This window comes from Daphnia pulicaria, chromosome 11, assembly GCF_021234035.1.
Source record: "Daphnia pulicaria isolate SC F1-1A chromosome 11, SC_F0-13Bv2, whole genome shotgun sequence".
Taxonomy (NCBI): Eukaryota; Metazoa; Arthropoda; class Branchiopoda; order Diplostraca; family Daphniidae; genus Daphnia; species Daphnia pulicaria.
Window position 1 is genome coordinate 2,437,313 of NC_060923.1, and position 20,556 is coordinate 2,457,868.

The following is a 20,556-nucleotide window of genomic DNA, read 5'->3' on the forward strand; positions in this document are numbered from 1 at the left end:
AACATAACTAAAACATGTTATAAACTAAAAGACAATGAACAAAAAACTTATGAAAAAAATTGTGTTATATTGTCCCACCTCCACCCACAATTCCACCACATTTTACAATCACATACATATATACACATACACTCAAGTTAACCCGTTGGCTGCCATGCCATACAACCCGTAGGTTGCTCTCTACTACTCTACGTGCCACGTCTGAAGGATCCATGACCAAGTGGGACTTGCCATTGCTGACAAGTCCGTGCTGACAAAGGGGGGGGGGGGGACTAAGGTGCATTGCCTTTTAACAGGCTTGCCTTGCGGCAAAGTTTGGGCTTGGCGACTCCCCGACCACGCAGCTTTTAAACCACGAGACCGAACAGCGCGGCCCGTGCAGTGGAGAACAAAGGTGTGGCAGCCAACGGGTTAACTAACACAAACGCAATAATACCAACAATACGATGATCCACGTTGGTGACGAGTCTCGGTGTCGGTCGCGATTCCACCGAGTTTCGTTTGCACCAGAAGCAGGGGGCAACGTCCGACGGAGACCGTTGACGACTGTTAAAGATGAGAAAATCCATCTTTTCGACGTCTCCTCTGCATTACCTGAATCAAGACAAACAATTCTTATTAAGTGACATGCCAATAAAAGTTACATAATAGTCACATAATACATATGGGATCATTGATCTGTTTTTTTTTTGCTCAAAACTTCAAAGGCGCACTTTAAATTTCTTAAAATCTACCTAACAATATTGAGAACTGTAGACATAACAAAGCTCACTTGCTAGTCTAAAAAAAAATTACGGAAGTATACCGGAAGTAACCACAGCGCCTCAACCATTAAGCTGTCATCAAATTAAACCACATATTCGTGATCTCCATGAAATTTGGGGTCGATTGGGTGTGATTTAAACGAAATCCAAAATTTGGCCAAAATCGAGAATTTTCCTGAACTATAGTTCAGGAAAATTTTTGAAACCGGAAGTACGAATACGTAAAAAATATAACATGAACTTTACCATAAATTTTACGAGGATCACGAATATGTGGTTCTTTTTCTCCTCAAATGAATATTTACTGAACTACAGACTGAAATGAGCAAACCGGAAGTAGAAAAAAAAAGCAAAATATCGAAAATTTAACAAGTGAGCTTTGTTGCTGGAATAATAATCGTCAGTTATCACTAAATATTTCAAAAGAATAACTGCCGATAAATGTTAAAAGACATGTGCAAAGTTTCTGAAACTGACTGTTTTGACAGCTGCAAATGTTTAAAAAGCCATCTAGCGTTGGAAAAAAGAAACTTCAATGTTAAACTTCGTTGGCGCGTAAGAAGGGCCTGATTTTGCAAACTACTACACAGACAGAGTTTAACGCAACTAGACTATTGGTAGATAACTTACGAAAATAAGTCAATTGTTGGGTACCTCGGCATAATCCCGTGGTGAATGATGACAGGTGTGTCACAGCGGGCGGAAGCGAACACTGAAGTGATTTAATTCGCCAATGAAGCACAAGAAGCAGCGTACGTGGTGAAGATAAGGACCCGAACGTTGGTAGAAGTTCCTCTTCTGTCATGGACAAAAGCTAGCGTTGGCTCAGGACTCACGATTCCATAAAGAAACTGCGTTGTAGATTGAAACTGGCGGCCGACTCGCGATCTCATGGGACGTCACAAATAGTTCTGTAAAAATGAGTTGGGTTAAAAGGAAGCTTAAACAAAATTAACTCATAGTAGCATGGTAAAAAGTGATAATGATGTTTACCTTTATCATTTGGGTGACGAATTCAGTAAGACATTTGACTTTCATCAAGCAGATCTGGAAATGTACTAAATACACTTCACACTCTTCATGTACAATTGTACATTCACTGAAACTGGAACTGTAATTAGCAATGGGATAAGGAAAATTATCTACAGTATATTATTTACAATTTTATATATGAATAACAAAACTCTACCTATCTCTCAGCTGGGTTGCCTTCTGAGCGGCTGTAGAAACAGTTGTACACTCGACAAACATGCTGACACAGGTTACACTTGCAAGATTCAGAAAAGATCCATCATCCATGCCCAAGAACGTTTGTCTAATTCCACTGTATGTAGGCTTCAAATATGAGTTTCAGGCTTTTGACAGCATAAGGATCTAAATGAATGGAAAGTGACTGAGCAGTGAGCACTAAGTCAACTTGTTGGAATGACGGACTGACTTTCTAGAATTTGAAGAGATGGATGGATGTAATATTCAAAAATAAGGAAACTAGGTCAAGATAAACCTACACAAACGAAGTTCAATTCAGTATTCTTTGGTTTGGTTTGGTAGGATTAGGTGCGTCTGCTACATTTTTTAGCAGACATCTGGTCTTCAGCTTTAGATGACCCTCTTGCACCGACGAGATATTTGTCTGTTGATTTTTGGACGATGGTATGAGCAGTGTAAATGTTGTGTTGTGTGGAAGAAGCCCCAAGGGAGGGGGATGGAAGTACCATCATTGTGTACGTTTTTACTAGAGCTAAGCTAGTCCGACTGTGTAGGAAGAGATCTGTATTGTATGTGTAGTGGTAGTGCCCGGGTATGGGACAATTCAGTATTCTGAATCACAGAAAAATAAGTATACAATAGCAATAATTTGTTTAGCCACGTTTCATGATGCAGGCTGTATGACAAAATCAACTGTAGACAGTGGCATCTAGCGATCATCAAATTCTACTCTCAGAAACCCTTTCTTACTGACCGCTAGATGCGGGATAGAGATGCCCATAGATGGCGGATGTACACCATCTATGGGAATGTAGCAAGAAATTTTAAATTGAGAAAGTGGTCACTAGATGGACACGAAATGTTTACATTTTACAAGGATGGCGACTCTAGCTACAGCCACACGCGTCTCGACATCTCGTTTTTTGTTTTATCGTTGTTTTTCTACAGAGGTAAAGCACTATGTTTTGAAATTTCCCACTTTGTGTTATAAGCCTTATAATTTTTAGGTTCCAGAGGCTGTGTCTAAAGCCATTGCTACAACAGATGTCTACGGCCCTCCAGACCCAAAGTCAAGTCTTCGCCTAATCACCTTCTATATCCCCCCTGATGAAACTGAAGCTGAGAAAAAGTACAGACTTAGACGGGCTCAGGTACAGGAATGGAACCACTTATTTTGGACTATCCACAATGTTCAATTTACCCAGGTGATTAATTGTCTAATTATTATAAATTTGAATTTACTTTTATTAATGCTGCATCCATGAGCAGGCCAAAGAAGAATTTGTGACATCAGTGTTAGAGAGAAGAGGTAAAGATGCCAGCACAACAGCGCAACCCCTAACTGCTGATGATTTATCTGAATTCTACAGGGCATTCCTAGATCAAAATAGGGAAAAGCACTTGAAGTATAATGTAGAATGGCACATGAAAAACATGGGTCTTCTATGGCCTGGAATTAAGGCAAATTTAAGTAGATTTAAAAAGGGTTTTTCTACTCTGTAAAGTTATGTAACATAGGTCCCAGTACAGACTTATTTAATACATTGTGTTAAGAACTTAAGATTGTAATTGTCATTATTAGTTGTCACTTCTTTTCAGCTTCATTTAGAAGCTCAGTATTGCCAACAAGCAGAAAAGTAGGGAAGTGGCAATTAGAAAAACAGAGACTTGCAGCAAAGTACAGAGAGAAGGGCCAGAAAACATACAAAATTATACTTGAACTCTTATGTATTTCATCCCCATTGATGGTCATCACATCTATGACTGCAGATAACCACTAAAATAAAATAATAAAAACATTTAAATTGGTGTTATGGAGTTGAAGAAACGAATAACTTACGGCAGTTTCATCCTCATGAAAATCCATGTGGTCAGGAATGAAATAACAATGCAGATAAATCCAAGAAAGATGAGAAGCAGTCTGTTGAACTTAGGCATGGTAGTGGATTGAGTTTGGTCAAGTATTACATAGCCTAATCCACCAAGGGTAAACATGAAACTGGATGCAAGACCTTCTAAAATGTATTGGCCATTGACTCTGTATGGCATGAAGGCAACCTATTCAAATTAATAAACCATCAAGCATTTAGAAACACATAGTGGGAGTCTTTGATATGGTAAAACTCACTGGACGAGAATGTCCTCGCTCATCAGTTGTTGACCCAATTGAAGGTGGCTCCACAATAACATCATAGATTATACCTGATTAGATCAAAATAATATTAAACAATCATGATTTTTTATTTGACAATAACATCAATATTCTATACACACCTCCTGTAACCATGAAATATGACAACAGAACGATAGAGAACACGGTCATTGCTGAGGGCTGGTGAAACCATGTCGGTTTTTTTATTTTCAAATTGGGTACTTCCAACACGGAAAAAGGAATGCTGTATAAAACTTCCATTGTGCCTTTATAGAATAATATTTTTCTCAATTAAGCATCCGTCCAAAATAAACCGGCTCAAACGTCAACTGACTGCACGCCACGTAGTGACAGTTGAGAGGTAGCTACGCTTTGCAGAGATGCCGATAACACAGAATATGATCATTAAAAAAAAAACTCAATAATGAAAAAATATAGATTTGATCAATAACAAAATACTATTATCGCTCGACAAAGCCAATTTTAAAAAGAAAACTGAAAGAAAATGATGGCTTCATTGTTAACATTTTGGAGAGAAGAGAAGAGAGATAGGATTGGTCGAACAAAAATGTTTTCAAGCGGCGAACCACCAAAGCTTGGAACTTCGTTTAATGAAAATTGTGGTAACAAAATAAAAAAAATATTTTGGAGGCAAAATCAACTAAAACAATCCTCAATTTTTAAAATATTCGCGTATTTATGGACCTTGAATTATCTTATTTCAACCATTTCAATAACAGACTCCTGTTGTTATCTTGCCAAAAGGTGGCGCGTATTTTTAGCGCTGCTAGTCTACATTTTATATCTACGGTACGGACCATTTGACGTCAGTTTCCAAAAAAATTTCAACACAGACTGCTTGTGCATTCGTTTGGGTGTGTTTCTGTTCTGTAGTTCACGTTTCGAAAAAATGGTAATTGATTTTCTAATGACAGTTAAACGTTTACAATTGGTTGAAATAAATAATCTAACTATTTCTTATTCGTCTGCTTCTATTTAAAGGCCGGATACAGTGAAGATCAACTTGCTGGTAAGAAAACTTTTAAAGATGCAATTTTCATACCTTATATGGTAATGAAAGTTGGTGCAGACCTTTGACATAATCGGCCTAGATTTCCCTTGCCGTTCCCTTTCTGATGCATTAATTGAATATTTCTCTTGTAGACTTTCAGGAAGCATTTCAACTTTTTGATCAAAAAGGAGATGGTTGTGTTCAGGTGTCTCAGATTGGTGACATTTTGCGTGCCTTGGGACAGAACCCCACAGAATCTGATGTGAAGAAGTTGACCCACAATCACCGACCAGGTATTTGATTGAGAGAGATTTTGTGGTTCAATCAGCTCATGTCCTTTTGTAATTCTTTAGAGGCTCGTGTCAATTTTGAGGTGTTTTTGCCAATCCTCCAAGCCATTTCCAAAAACCGTTCAGCCGATACAGCTGAAGATTTCATTGAAGGACTGAGGCATTTTGACAAAGATGGCAATGGTTACATTTCATCTGCAGAACTCAGACATCTTCTCACAACATTGGGTAACGCCTAATGACTTGCATTCAACATTGGGTGTGTCAGTTATAAAAAACAAACAATTATTTTAAATTTAGGTGAGAAGTTGGCTGATGAAGAAGTTGGAGAACTATTGAATGGCCATGAAGACTCCCAGGGCAACGTGAATTACGAAGAATTTGTTCGTGCCGTCATGAGCGGTTAGATCGGGGGATTATACGACTTTTTTTATACTTTCATATTACCCCAGTTCTCGATTTAATAAATTCATTAAATTCCTCGTAAAAAAACAACAAAAAACATCTCTAATTAGTACTTATGTTCTGATCCAATAACAAAGCCCTAAAACATCTTTCCTACCCCACATCTATATTCTTATCTCTCTGGTGTGTATTGCAGTGCCTTTTTCATCATAATATTACCGCACATTCCACAATACACTTTGGCGCTTCCTCAACTACCTATCGGATCTATTACATTTGGCAACGTCATGTGGAGCAAACATCCTGTGTACACGCAATTCATTAGTAACGAGATATTCATCGCAAAGTTCACTGGCCGTTTCTTTTTTTAAAAAGAAGATAAAACAAAAAGGGACGCTGCCCCACTTGACGAATTTTCTTAGTTGGTAACATCAGCCGCCAGGTGGCAGTCATTAATTGTGAAAAAAAGAAAACGGCCGATTGTTGGTAGTATTATTAATGCCGAGGAATATTCATTTCATCATGCGATCAATTGAGTGCGATGACGCAACTCGGGGCGGAAGGAAGGAAGCGAAACGGTAGCGGGTACGACTTCAGTCGGACGTGCCAAGTCGAAATTAGACGTTTCCTACGGGTGGAAGAGTTCCAAAAGGCCAGCGAAAGGAAAAAGAATGATGGGACATTTCAAACACTCGAGGGTCAAATATAGAAAACAACCTCAAGTGGCGAAATAGAAATAGCCGCGCGCACAAACTTTTTTGGCTTGTCGACTTTGTGTTCTTTTAATAACGAAAAAAAGACACTCTTATGGCAACAACAACAAAACAAGAGACAGAGAGGATTGATGGCAGATCAACAATGCTTGACGATGACTCGCAGCAAATTATAAACACGAGGCGCAAACAAAAACAACCATCCAGTCTATTCGGCATTCGCTTCCGCACGTGTTTTTGGGTGCCCGGATCGGTGCGCATTCCCCACGTTGGCGTTTCGAGGTCGCCACTAATAATCGACATGCCACGCGCATTCATTCCTTGGACGTCGTAACAGCTGCCAACTCAAGTATCCAATTAGCTGTTGAATTAGTTCACTTGCGCTCGGCAATCAATCAAATATTCGCAAATCGACTTCCCGTTTGACTCAAAAATCAACTTTTCAACAGCAGAGCCGCGAAATGTTTTGAGAATCGATTTCTCAAAATCGATCGACATCTATAAAAGTTTTCATTTTATTTTTTATTATTTCGTTCCAGATGATCCCGACGGCGCCATTTCGGATTAGAATTGGAAAGGAGCCGAGAGTCTTTTTTTTTTATCGCCGAAACAATTAAGTAGGGGCCTAGCTACTTAGCGACGGGATTACTCGTCGATGTGCGACGTAACACATGTTCAAATGCGCAGTAGATTGCAATCCGTTTCAACTGTTGTTGAATGACTTTTGTTTGTGTGTATCGGGAACGGACAAACAAAAAGGAGAGACCCCCCCTAATTCATTATCAAGGCTAGAACACAAGAGATCAGCTGCTGGAAGAGATTATTAGTGTACAGCTATAAAATCGTCTCGTTTCTAATCTTTGCGGCCGGGAGATTTGGTAACGATGACGTTCGATTTCGTTCTGATATGAAAGTTCACTTTGTACCCGCTATTCTTTCACGTCAAGTCATAACGGTCCACAAGTTTCTGAATCAATTCTCAATACAATTGTTGACTCATTCCAGACTATACGCACTCAACATTTTCGCTTAAAAAACGTCCAGGTACGAATAATTTCCATTGAAAAATATTTCAATCGAAAATTGCAAATTTCTTAATCTAATTTTAGAACTACAGGAAAAACTGAAAAATGAAACTGACCGTTTGTTGCGTCCTCGTCGCTTTCATGTCGGTCATGTTGGTCTCGGTGCAAGCCAATTCCATCGCAGTCCGAAGCATCGGTAAATTTCAATTAAACAATTCAAATTTCCATCGCTTAAAATGCAAATTTTTTGTTATTCTTAGAGGGCCGTGCGGAAGTGGTTACGGTGGCGACGACAACGACAACTCGTGACTGGGGGCAAGTCTGCGCTGATTTGTGCAAGACGGGCGACGGAGGAGTGTTGTGTAATTGCGAATTAGTTCCGGTCCGACGTCGCTGAATCAAAGAGAAAAATCACATATAATCTTGAAACGAATTACACCAAGTTTTGTATCCAGCCAATAAACTCCCTTGTTTATTAAAACATCTATTGCTTGTTTTTAGTTTGAATTGATCTTTCCCGATCGATTAAATATCTCGTAGTATCCTTCCCGCCCTCCTCTTATACGTGGAGAAATGATTAACAGACGCAATACATCAATTACAGCAACAGCAATAACATCTTGACGTTCGTAGTCGTCACGAGAAAGATGAAGAAAATTATTCGAATTAAACAGTCGAGAATATTCTACGAAACAACAACTGAACGAAGGGGAAAATAACAAAAGAATTTGAACGACAGGTTCCAAATGGAAGAGAAATATCATCAACAATTTGAACAAGCAGGGACCCATGTACCATAACGTGAATATTAATTAGTTTAGTGCCTGGAATTTGGACCCTGAAATCTCTCGCCATATGTAACGCGGGAGGGGTGACGCTGGTGATCTCTGCTGCGCAATTCCATAAGTCTTAAATGCAGTAGCGAAGGTTTTAGATACGATATCGTGATATTGTAAACGGTTGAGTTGCTGCTGTTCCTGAGCGATGACGCCCAGCTGTTTCACGCATGTTAGCTCCTTCTCTCTCACGTTATAGATAGACCCTCCCTCCCATCGGCCCAGTCATAAAAATTGTACAGCATCCACAATACAACACCCCCGCACATGTGCGACGTTTCCAACATGCGGGAATAAAAATCTATGCCCGAGATTTATCAATATTCAATCGATCGACATTTAATCACGGAGAAATCTAAACTATACTAACCCGTCTGTTATTATTGGATCCCACGTGGGAGGAATGAAACGACCGTCGGTGATGAATCAAAGTCGTCTGAAATACAAAATTGGGTTTATTGGGGATGCCGATAAATTTCTTCGATCCAGGATTCATTTTCGACTCACTTTCTTGTTTGTTTGTTACGAGGTTGGAAAAGAGGATTGGTCGATTGCAGACGTCGTCATCATCTCGCGGCCTTTCTTGGGTGGGGGTAGAGGAGGATCTCGATGGCGTGACTGGTTGGAATCCACTCACAAACTCCTCCCATTCCAAACATCTTGAGGGAAGGATTTTGCGGCACAAGCGCAGAGCCAGCCGACGGTATCCAGCAGCATCTGTCAGCATCCAGCACGGAGGAGGAGGAGGATGGACCCTACACAGATGGTATAAAAGGCAGGGTTAGCAAATGGCACATATCCATCGGTCGAGTCAAGTTCAAGTTGAATAGAAGCGCCAAATCTATAAATCACGACTGGGTAGCAGCTGGTTATTATTAAAAAAACTTATCCCTCCCAACAACCAAAAAACAACAGAAATTGAAAAGTCGTTTTCATATTTCATTCCGTAACAGAACAAGAAAAAAATGTCCGTCCAGGAGGAACAGGGAAACCGCAGGTTGGCCAAAGACATTGGCGCCCTCTACTACTCCGGTAAGTTTTTCCATTTTCTTAAATTTGAAATGTTAAAATAAAAATCAATCGAATAATTTTCAATCCGAGAGGGTTCGAACAATAATAGCTCTCACATATTGGTAGTCAATTCTTAATTGAAAAGTTGATGTCGTAATAACAACTCTCAATGTTGTTGTTGTTGTGAAATTGTTGAATGCATATTACAAACTCTGGTCCGTCGCATTTCTCTCTCAAAAAATTCGATGGAAAGGGAGAGAGAGAACGCGCCGAGCCATTGATTATTTGCCTCTTTGTAGTTTTCGTTTAATTAAAGTGAAGAATGCACAAGCTGCTGCCCCCCCCCTGATCTCAATTCCCCTCCCCATTCTTGGAAACGGGTGGGGGGATGATACGACTGAGACACAATGCATCCACCAAACTGTTGTGTTGCAGCATCAGAATATATATACAACGTAGACTGAGAATACATATCGAGATATGTACATCCATCCTTCCGCATATAGAGATATATATGACTATTATTATGCCATTGTTGCTGTGTCGGGGGGTAGAACTAGGAGCTTCCAGTACGATGAAATGTTTTGGGGGCCCTCCACATATATTGGCATTCCATTCCCCGATGTTGAACATCCATTTAGTCAATTCCGGATCCCGACATACGCCACATAACTCGCAACAATCGACTACAACTTTGAAAATAATAATCAAAAATTCTAATTAAAATTTCCGTGTAGAAATGCCCTCAACTTGAGCCAGTCCTAAACATAATTTTAATGTATGCCGACACAGAGTGAGAGAGTGTGTGTCTTTTGTGTCTGTGCGTGTTTGTGTTGACACCAACAGCTTTCGGTATCGTCACAAACCAGAAGGGGCTTTTCTCTCTCTTGCAGTAGCAGCTACCACAGTCTTTCACCCCTTTCACTGTATGTGTATAGGCCCCGAAATTACTATTCAAATTGGGCTCTTCTGTTTACTCCGCATGATATTCTGCCATGCTGTGTTTTTTCTTTCTCTGAGCGTAGAGGGAGGGGTGAGAGAATGATGGATGATTATAGCCTATCCATCCGGATTCAATAAATCAAAGCCTATACCCCCCGAAATAATTAAATACACAGGCGCGATATTAGTTTTAAAAAAAAATAAGATGTCGCTGATTGGAGACTCATCAAAGATATGAATGGCGCTATAAATATCCCCCGACGGGGAGGAAGGAAAAGGGGGGGGGGGGCACCAGGGTGTTATCATTCCAATCAATCTCCAATCACACACGACCGCAGATCAGTTCCCTCGCCCTTAAATAAACAGGAAATTTCCTTTTTTTTCTTTTTTCTATAGAAAGAAATAGATGATTTTTCTACTTACAAGTTATTTTTCTTTCTCTGGTGGTTGTAGATTTGCTGCCACATGTCGGTGATAGCGAGCCGGAGACGAGGGAATTCCTCAACCGGATGACGGAGATCCTGATGGATTTCCTGCACAAGACGTTCGACCGTTCCAGCAAGATCCTCGACTTCCATCATCCGGAGCAGCTGCTGGAGATCATCGACTTGTCTCTGCCCAACCAGCCCAAGAACATCGACCAGCTCCTGGCCGATTGTCGCGACACGCTCACCTATCAAGTCAAAACAGGTTCAAATGAAATTCAATTAAACATTGGAGGAGAGGCGCTTATAAATGTCCTAGTGCCGACTGCAGTCGGCAGTCTGTGAAATAATTCGGTTGTGCGACGGGATTATTTCCGCTTCGACCAGCGCCAATCCTTTTCGATGCGGCCCAAGGCCCTTCAATAAAGTTGCAACTGTAAATGTCGCAGCCCCCCCACGCCTTACGTACACAAGTCAACGTCCATTTTCTGTTCTTCCTCGTTCCCCTAAATCCTTTCCGTCTCTGTTTAGGAGCTCCTGTTGTGTCTTTCTCTTTTGTTTCCAGCCCCAAAAAATGACGATGGGCTTCTCTCTCTCCGTACGGAGGGGAAAGACATTCAGGGATCGGAATAAAAGCCTTCCGGGAGGAGGAGGAGGGGTTTGCGGATCAGGAGGATTTCAATGTCTCTTTAGATTTTTATAAATGGGAAATGAAAACACACATGTCTCTTTCTGTCAAAAAGTTTCGGAGGGGATTTCCAAATGTACGACTTGATCCATTTGACATCAAATTATTTTGGGAGGAGTGAATCAAGGAACCTCAGATCCATCGATCCGAATCACACAAAAACAAACGAATGGTAATAACAGCGAAAATAGGGCGACGTTTTATAGCCCTGGCAAGAAGAAGAAGAAGAGAGATCAATGATGATGGTCTTATTCATTCCGGCCGCCGGAATAGAAATGCTGGATCAAGCCTTGGTGGGTGCAGCGCAAGCCTGTCGATCCGTAATGGAATAAAAATAGGAGGCTAACTATTACTTTTCTTTCTACTTCTTCGTTACGAATAAGCCGTTCCTTAACACCCCCGTCCCCTCTCTCGGCCTGTATATCTCTCATTACCCGCTAGATTGTTATTTGTTCCTCCTCTTCAGACACTCTTCTGTCCCCTCTCTAGTGTCCAGCTGAATCCTAAAGCCTCTCCTCCTCCTCTCTAGTAAGGCCTATATCTAGTAGCTAAAGGAAACAAGATTGAAATGAATGGCTGTCTGTATAGATGACAACACTGGTGGAATGCCCATCCAATTAGCCGCAGCTCAAACACAAACGAAAAAGATCCTTGCCACGCTGAATTAATGGCGTGGATTAAATAGTAGTTGCGTTTCTAAACAAGATGGAATAATATTGATACAACCTTCTATTTCGGATATGTGACGAACCGCAGCTGCTGTTTAACCCGAAATGTCAAACCTATCCGAGATATAGGAGTGTAGGCGGATGTGACGGAGGGATCCCCCCCCCCCTTCATCCTTGTGGGTGGAAATGGCGTGTCAGTTGTGTGTGTGCGCCCACCAAACAATTGGACATCGCAGGAGGAAATGAAGTGGATGATATCCCTCAGACTCTTATCGCCGGACCCGATCCTCCAATCACTGCTACAATACTACTAACTCGGGGGGCCACGAGTGTTTGACATTTCCAGTTGAAGCTTATTCTGCCGCCTCTCGGTGCAGCCTATTCGAAATCGAATTCAATTTGAAGGGAAATTAACAAACATTTTCTTCTAGTTTTGAGATGATAAGGAAAATTGAACTGCCTCCGGGAATGGCAGCACATGGCAACGCACCATTTTAATATGCTTCCAGCTCCTCTATCTCTCGAATAAGATTTCCACTCTTTTTCTCTGGCGTATGTAATAATATTCAAGAGGAATGGGCGTCTGATGGAAAAGTTGCGTTTCGTGGTTTCGGCCTCCTTCGCTTTTCCATATGGGGTGGGTGGGTGGGTGGGGGAGAGAGATGGAAGCAGCTGCTATCCATTCGATTGGCTCCTTGTTTTCTCATCTAGGAGCTCGACGGAAATAAAAAGGAGCGAGAGAATTTTTGCGGATCGATCAAAAACAGTCGCTGGTAATCGGGAACCAACCAGTACATCACATCTATAAGGATCAAAATCGGCTGATTGATAGATTTCCATCCGTGTGTCTTTTTGGGGTGGGTGGGTGGAATAGATTTTGATCCTTTGTCTTTCCGCTTGACGTCCGCATTCAAGACGGTCCGTCTCACGCCCGCAGCTGCGTAGCGTCTCACGCGGATTGCCACGACCCGTTCACTCCTTGCGTTCTTTCTCTTTCTTTTTTATTTCAAGTGTTGGAAGAAAGAAGTGAGCGACAGCCGACGACGACGTACAACACGTTATTGAAAGCTGAGGGGTGGAGAGAGAGATGTCAGCAGCTTGAGCAGCCCGTACAGTCTGCGATCCTTTTTCGATCAAAGAGAATAAAAAAGGAGAGAAAAAGGGAAACAAGTCCAATGGATCATTTCTTCACCATATAGGGAGAGAAAAAGAGAAAGAAAAAGTATTATTATTACAAGTAAAGTGAGAAAGAGGGATCACAAATCGGGAGATTGATCTCCCCCCTCCCTCCTCCAGGGGGCCAACACAATGGAAGGCAGAGCTCCTATATATAGAAATCATTAATAGGAAGAGAGAATGGGGGGAAAATGTCAAAAGCCAAAAACACTGCTAAACAATACGCAAACAAAAGCTGGAAATCCTTTGGTAAAACTCTCCGTCGAAAAGTTTCTTTCGCCAAAAGATTATCCCCAGGGATCACGACACACTAAAAGTTGTTGACCGTCAGAAAAAAACGGAAAATCAAATTTTCCTGTGATTAATATCAAGGCCTGGTATAGAATGTTATCCAGTCGGTTATTACTCCTCGAGAGCTGGATATGTTCCTATTATCCGACAGCGAGGGGAGGAGAGGCACTGGTAACAGATTGCGATAACGGGTCGGTTAGCTTTTGATATCAAAACGGGAGATGACCAATTGCGAGCTCAGCAGAGCCAATATAACGCGAAGATGATGAAAGGGAAAAGCCAAATTGCATTTACTCGGCCATCAACATCAAAAAGTGTTTCCACATTTGATTCAATTCGCGGTAGAAATGATGACAAAAATAAAAAACCCTCCGGCAAATCACTGGGGTTTTTTTTTATTGCTAAAGTATCAACTTTCTGGTGTTGACACATTTGGTCCACCCCTTCACGTGACAAATGATTCTTTTCTTTATTCCCGTACAAGAGAGTGTGGTTTTTTTAGCGCCTTGAGAGGGGTGGGGGGGACTTATAAAAGGTTAAATGCTGCTCATATGAAGAGAGAGAGAGAGAAAAGATATACGGGCATACTGCAGCCGACATGTCCCGATGAATTATGGGCGTCCTCGTGATATTCTTTTGTGTGTGCAACGATATGGGGTGTAGTAGTAAAGCGCGTGCCGATGACATTCGACCCCATTTCTTACCCAACAGCCCTAGTGCCTTTTCTTTTGCCAAAAAATAGAAAATGTCTGATGTCGACAGATATCTCACCCGGTGCGGAGTGGCAGAGGAGGAAGAAAAAAAAAAATTATATTATGCCATACCGAAATGGTAAATAGTGGGGGTGTGGTTGGTTCTCCTGGGACCGTGTTGATGACAGGTCTCATCCGCATCTATAAACATTTGGGTGTTATCTCCTCTGAAGGGCAAAGAATAGATTTTCTTTGCCAGAAGAGGGAGGGGGGGTTGTGTGTCTCTTGATGGGTGTACTAAAAAAAACAAACAGAAGAACTTGAAAAGAATTGAATTATTGGAAATTGAAAAATTATTGACAGGTCACCCACGTTTCTTCAACCAACTGTCCAATGGAGTTGACGTCATTTCCATGGCCGGCGAGTGGCTGACGGCCACGGCCAACACCAACATGTTCACCTACGAGATTTCGCCCGTCTTTATCCTCATGGAGCACATGACACTCAAGAAAATGAGGGAGATTATCGGCTACAAGGGTGGAGATTCGATTCTGGCTCCTGGTAAACACAATTTTGACATTCTAATTCATTTCCACACGGATGATGTGATGAAATTTGAACGCGCAGGTGGAACCATATCCAACCTGTACGCCGTCCTGGCCGCCCGTTACCGCAAATATCCACGTGTCAAGAGCGAAGGATTGCAATCCTTGCCCGGCCCACTCGTCATGTTCACATCCGAACACGTACGTGAAATTTCATTTGAAATTCAATCCAAATGAATGAACGAATATTCAAATGTTTGTGTAGAGTCACTTCTCCATGATGAGCGCAGCCGCTGCTTCAGGATTGGGAACGGACAATTGCATCAGCGTTCCTTGCAACGAAAAGGGACAAATGATTCCGGAAGAGTTGGAGCGGTTGGTCCTCAAGAGCATCAGCGACGGCAAGATCCCGTTCATGGTGACTGGCACGGCAGGATCGACCGTCTTCGGAGCCTTCGATCCCATCAATCCTATCGCCGACATTTGCGAAAAGCATCACCTCTGGCTGCACATCGATGCTGCTTGGGGTGGGGGTCTCCTCATGTCCGAAAAGTTCCGCTACAAATTCGAAGGCATCACAAGGGCCGACTCGGTCACCTGGAACCCCCACAAGATGATGAACGTTTTGCTCCAATGTTCAACGGTCCATTTCAAGCAAAATGTGAGTCTTGATTTTCGTCAAATTCGTTTGATCCTGTGAGAGTCATTTTCGATTCGTTTTCCCAGAGTTTGCTGTACCATTGCAACCGGATGTGCGCCGATTACTTGTTCCAGCAGGACAAACACTACGATGTCACCTACGATACGGGAGATAAAGTTATACAATGCGGTCGCCATAACGACATTTTCAAGTTCTGGTTGCTGTGGAGGGCCAAGGTATTGAACAAAATTAACTTTTAATAAGAAATCTAAACTTTAAACAATTTTTTTCCAAATTTAAAAGGGAACTGAAGGATTTGCCAAGCAAATGGAACGCTTCATCGAACTAACTCAATATCTAGTCGAAGGACTTTTAAAGAGACCGGAACGTTTCCAGTTGATTGTAGCCGAACCTGAATGCACCAACGTCTGTTTCTGGTATGTCCCCACTCGTTTCCGCACCATGGCTCCTGGCCCCGAACGTGATCGTCTCCTTGGACAGGTAAAAAAAAAATGTCATTAATTAAATAATTGAAATAGGAAATGAGAAATTTTTATATCAACTTGCCAAACAGATTACGCCCATTCTCAAGGGACGAATGATGTCGACTGGAACTCTCATGGTGGGATACCAACCACAAGGCAAGCTGCCCAACTTCTTCAGGTGCATCATCTCCAATCAGGCTGTCACCGAGGAGGATGTTGACTTTCTGGTGGAGGAAATGGACCGTTTGGGCCATGACCTCTAAACACTATCACTATATGATTATCAAGTAGTAGCACGGTCTTACATAATTGTTGTTGTGGTCATTATTGCACACACCACTTGCATGCGCTCTCCATGTTACTTGCCGTCTATGTTAACACAGCTGTGTGATGGCTGTTTTTGTTGTCCAGTCCTTCCCCCACTCAGCATTTGCTGCATTGTTTTCGTCACTGATGCACTTTATACTGCACCTTTAAATTTTCTCTGCACTGGCACAGCACTGCACATTTTGATGTGGGCTCTCCACTCCTTGTTACTGTCCAGCACACTAAAGCACTCGTGCAAAGGTCAAGGTGTCCCGAGACATACGTCTCGTTTCACCTGACCTTGCCGTCACATATTTTAATATCATAATCTCTAATAAGTGTGTCTTTGTATAGAGTTTCTTCTTCTTCTGTTATACTATACTCTCTGGGATCCCCCATCATTAGAGAAAGTGGCTTTGACCTCGTTCACATTTAATGTTTCATGGCCACCAACATGCACAGTCTAAACCTCATTTTATACTTTAATCATTTCCTTCTTACGTCTTTAGTTGGGAACAATATTTGTTCGAATAATTTCAATTCCAGTTTTATTCATTTTGCTTTTCCCAACTGTGTTGTTCAAAGATGATTATTGCTACTGCACTCCAGCGGTGGCGCTATATAACTGTTTTCCAATTATATTTAAATGTTTATTATTAATTTAAATATGCTGTATTTAATTTATTATTTACTGCAACAACCAAGAAAGTGCACTACATATCACGTAATAATTGCACATATCCAAATTATTGAAATTTCCATAATTCAGTTTTTTTTTCTCGCTCAGCTGTTCATTTGTTTGGGTGTGTCCCTATTCAAATTAGCGTGCGATTTCTTTTTGTTTCAAAATAAATTCGTGTCGCCGGGAATAACAACGAGACTCGTGCCATAGGAGCACGTGGACAGCAAAACCAAAAGTCTTCCAAAAATTGCAGTAAAATGTCTCTCGCATTATCCGTATAACATGTGAGAGATCATCTTTAACTGTTAAATTGACGTTTTGTTCTGTCTTAATTTGTCAGTGTCCTTTTGTCTTGCTCGCTAATTATGTCTTCATTGTATCAAAGTGTGTGTCAATATAATAACCAACTACATATCCCTCCCCCCAGCAGTTCAATATTTGTATATCATCTTCGTTGATTGTTGTGTCACTTTCATTTTAACTGTCGTTAACATTCCGCCGTAACGTGTGAGCAGCAATAAGACTACTATTAAAAATAGACCGTTAAATATACATGAGTAATAACAAGAAACCAGAAGGACAGAAATATACTCAACAGAAAAAGAACAATACGAATTGATTTATCTTTTGATTTGAACTTGGGAAAGTGGAGAAAGTTAAACACGCCATAACGAGAAAGCAGCTCGAGGGTTTTACACGAATTCCTCAAGATGCTGTAATAAAAAGAAAAGTGAAACGAGTTCCTCCTTGTAATAATAACAACTGTCGTGTATTTATATATAGTTACCCCGTTGAATTGCAACTCCTTTACAATCGTTAATTTTTTCTTCCTCTACAAAAAGTTGAAGAGAGAAAATGAAATGATTTTCCCTGATGGAAAAATGAGTAGAAGAATTTTTAAAAACAAAATTATCTTTTCGCTTGGCGCTCGGAAAAGAGGTTTTCCTGTTTTTCACAAATGTTGTGTAAAGTGTACAAGAATTGGGGGGGGGGGGGGAAAGAAAAAAAAACATCACGTTAATCGACACACATACACACAACCAGCAGTAAAAGTTGATCATCAACGGTAAGGCGCAAAACACACGAAATATTTCGGATGAATTATTTTGTTTGGAAGGGAGATACCAAAGGAGGGGGAACGAAGGAATTTCTTTAATATCCGCAGTCATGGAAAATCTTTTTAAAAAAAAGTGGGAGGGGAGGGGGGAATCTTCCATAGAAAAATATATCAAATATGTATATAAAAAAGTCAATAACTTTGTCTTTTTTGTCTTTTCTTTTTTGAGTTTGAAATTTCCCAGTTAAGTAGAAGTAGTAGCAGCACCCATTTTGTGGTAAACGGACGAAATCTAGAAGAAGATTTTTAAAAAAGGCAAATAGTTGTAGAATTAAAAGAGAAACGCTGTTTTCTTTGCTGTCTGCGTGTTTGTGATGGTTTTGACGGACATTTCTTCTAGACCGCCGAGTGGCGATGATGTAACCGCGCGTAGAGGTATTGAGCGAGTAGCGGCCAGCCAAGGATGACGGCGATCGTAGCCACATTCACGTTCTTGAACGGGAACCACGAAGGCAGAGACAGCTGGTTGACCGAGGGAATGGAACCGTAGGTGACGGCGAACGAGCCCACCTGTTCCACCGTGCTGTGTTTCGTGCTGCCTTGCTGCTGCTGTTGCCTCGGCTGCCCATTTTCCATCAACGTCGACTCCTTCCGGTGTATTTCCAACGCCTCCAATCGACTGTTGATGGATTGCAAATCGGCCTGAAGCCGCTGAATGGCCATTGTGACGTGTAGCTGCTCGCCCGAATCGATGTTGGATGACTTGTTCATGGCCTGAAATGAATTCACAACAGTCAGACAAGACTTTTCTTTTTAAAAATTAGAATAAGAACTATGGTATTACCGAATGGAACGATTTGGATTGCGGATAGACGTCTGGCAAGGGATCCTTGTATTCGTCGTCGCTCTCGGCATCACTATAAAACTTTTCAGATGCGTAAAGTGAAGTCGAACTGGTAGCAGGCGAAAGTGTAGTAACTGGTTCTTCTTCTTCAATTCTCAGCGGCTTGTTGTTGTTCTCCGTTTCCAGATCGGCGCTTTCTATTTCGTGTAAATGTCGGACACGAACAACATTGACGTTAAAAAACGACGCCAACACACAAAACCAAAATGTTTTAGGGGGAAAAATGTGTCGAGAATCAATAGACCACCTATGTCTGGTGAGCGACTGAGCAGATCTCTCCTCAAGATCCGACTCTATGTACAGGCAATAAGCTCCTCCCTCCCACTTCCCAAGAGACCCATACCCGTCAGACCACGACAACTTGTGTACCTGGTGCTGGCTCAAGGTCAACTCGTTTCTTTCCAACATTTCCATTCGTCGTTTAACCTACTGTCTACTTTTAATTTGGCTCTTTTTTCTTTGTCCCGTTTCTTGTTTTAGTGGCTCCTCCTCAGGTATTTATTCAAATTATTTGTACCTGTTTCTTCCGCCCCTGTGCCGTTTATGCTGCTGCTGTAGCCACTCTCGTCTTCCTGTTGATCTTTGTCCATCCCTTCCGACAATTGGGGAGACGGATTTCGGCGCAGATTCTCCGGCTCCTGGCCGTCGTAGACTGCTTCGTAGAAAGGGCCCAAGACGTGCATGAAATTGGCCACATTCTCAGAGTAGGACATGGTCTCAATGATCTGGCAACAGGAGAAAGAAAGCACAATAAAATGTAGTGGGAAATTTATCTGTGCCATCATGGGAAAAAGGGTAGCAAACAAAATACCTGCTTGAGCTCATCCACATATTTCTTCATTGCCTCCTCCTTTGGCATGTTTCCAAGATTCTTCCATGCATCCCATTTCGCTTTGGTAATCACTGCCCAGAAGGATGGTTTTGGCAAGTTGTTTTTTCCTAGGGTGGCCTGTTTGAATAATCCATAGAAGCGAAGCATCAGGTCGGGCGAAGGTTGAAAGGGCCCTGCATGAAACACCAACAAACATCTTGTTTACTCTAACTGTCTCGAGATTGTCAAGACTCAGATTACGTCTTATCAGTGCAAGTGCACAAATACATACATATTGATTAAAAAATGGCTGCACACAGACAAAAACCAATTATCGGGGATATTACTGTAGAATAGCTGTCAACTCGCTGTTCTTGTTCTTACCTGGAGGCAAACTTCTGACCTCATTTCATATACCGATGGAATTTGCAGTGGTCAGCGCCGTCAGAAGACACTCACACCCACCATACGTCAGTCACTCGGCAATAACAAACACAAAAACGGGAAAAAGAAAACTCAATAACCTACCATCTTTTGGCATGGATCGGATCACGTTGACAGCAGCCTGAAACGCTTCTTCTGTCGACATTTTCGTCTGGATTTCGTGCGTAATAACTAGAAGCGTGAATCAATAACAATCAACGCTACTCGATAGAACCACTCACAGTCTCAGGGAATACTCGACTCGAAAGAGAAAAGTCGAGAGTAAGTATGCAGGAGTCCTCAACATGCCATACGCAGGTTGAGAAGTGAATTGACACAAGGCGATCGAGACGCCATCTGTCGTCCTCCGTATCAGTTGCTATACTAGTCGTCGAGATGAGATC

The 20,556-nt window shown here is 41.6% G+C and overlaps 5 protein-coding genes and 2 long non-coding RNA genes across 9 annotated transcripts; 3 read left to right on the top strand and 4 right to left on the bottom strand.

Annotated features, from left to right (window-relative positions):
* Positions 1-189: 189 nt before the first annotated feature.
* On the bottom strand, positions 190-2,297 carry LOC124315714. Its single transcript, XR_006911588.1, has 5 exons — positions 2,275-2,297; positions 1,954-2,138; positions 1,758-1,875; positions 1,419-1,675; positions 190-594 (listed from the first exon to the last, which is right to left on the bottom strand). It is a non-coding gene; the product is annotated as an uncharacterized LOC124315714 (long non-coding RNA).
* A 509-nt stretch (positions 2,298-2,806) lies between these two features.
* LOC124315628 (COA8 family protein Y39B6A.34, mitochondrial-like) lies at positions 2,807-3,619 on the top strand. The gene is made up of 3 exons (XM_046781417.1): positions 2,807-2,923; positions 2,981-3,178; positions 3,243-3,619. The coding sequence occupies exons 1-3, from the start codon at positions 2,822-2,824 to the stop codon at positions 3,474-3,476; spliced, it is 534 nt and encodes a 177-aa protein (XP_046637373.1). The 5' UTR covers positions 2,807-2,821; the 3' UTR covers positions 3,477-3,619.
* LOC124315654 (oligosaccharyltransferase complex subunit ostc-B-like) lies at positions 3,531-4,574 on the bottom strand. Its single transcript, XM_046781460.1, has 4 exons — positions 4,248-4,574; positions 4,102-4,175; positions 3,814-4,031; positions 3,531-3,750 (listed from the first exon to the last, which is right to left on the bottom strand). Exons 1-4 carry the CDS (start codon positions 4,384-4,386, stop codon positions 3,732-3,734), a joined length of 450 nt encoding a protein of 149 aa, XP_046637416.1. The 5' UTR covers positions 4,387-4,574; the 3' UTR covers positions 3,531-3,731.
* A 104-nt stretch (positions 4,575-4,678) lies between these two features.
* On the top strand, positions 4,679-6,089 carry LOC124315565 (myosin-2 essential light chain-like). Its single transcript, XM_046781334.1, has 6 exons — positions 4,679-4,748; positions 4,866-5,038; positions 5,128-5,155; positions 5,290-5,430; positions 5,491-5,655; positions 5,728-6,089. Exons 1-6 carry the CDS (start codon positions 4,694-4,696, stop codon positions 5,832-5,834), a joined length of 669 nt encoding a protein of 222 aa, XP_046637290.1. The 5' UTR covers positions 4,679-4,693; the 3' UTR covers positions 5,835-6,089.
* Positions 6,090-8,113: 2,024 nt separating this feature from the next.
* LOC124315737 lies at positions 8,114-15,058 on the bottom strand. Of its 3 annotated transcripts, XR_006911621.1 has the most exons (8): positions 14,971-15,058; positions 14,672-14,857; positions 14,432-14,596; positions 13,376-13,464; positions 12,631-13,264; positions 12,199-12,518; positions 10,783-11,032; positions 8,114-9,161 (listed from the first exon to the last, which is right to left on the bottom strand). It is a non-coding gene; the product is annotated as an uncharacterized LOC124315737 (long non-coding RNA). The 3 variants fall into 3 exon arrangements; XR_006911622.1 differs by lacking the exon at positions 13,376-13,464; XR_006911623.1 differs by lacking the exons at positions 12,631-13,264; positions 13,376-13,464 and having other exon boundaries at positions 8,118-9,161.
* LOC124315279 (glutamate decarboxylase-like) lies at positions 9,198-17,947 on the top strand. Its single transcript, XM_046780844.1, has 9 exons — positions 9,198-9,264; positions 9,360-9,438; positions 10,813-11,049; positions 14,663-14,860; positions 14,927-15,045; positions 15,110-15,505; positions 15,571-15,720; positions 15,788-15,985; positions 16,059-17,947. Exons 2-9 carry the CDS (start codon positions 9,372-9,374, stop codon positions 16,230-16,232), a joined length of 1,539 nt encoding a protein of 512 aa, XP_046636800.1. The 5' UTR covers positions 9,198-9,264; positions 9,360-9,371; the 3' UTR covers positions 16,233-17,947.
* On the bottom strand, positions 17,702-20,489 carry LOC124315435 (acyl-CoA-binding domain-containing protein 5-like). The gene is made up of 5 exons (XM_046781110.1): positions 20,258-20,489; positions 19,730-19,923; positions 19,436-19,643; positions 18,859-19,055; positions 17,702-18,788 (listed from the first exon to the last, which is right to left on the bottom strand). Exons 1-5 carry the CDS (start codon positions 20,316-20,318, stop codon positions 18,411-18,413), a joined length of 1,038 nt encoding a protein of 345 aa, XP_046637066.1. The 5' UTR covers positions 20,319-20,489; the 3' UTR covers positions 17,702-18,410.
* Between the last annotated feature and the right edge of the window lie 67 nt (positions 20,490-20,556).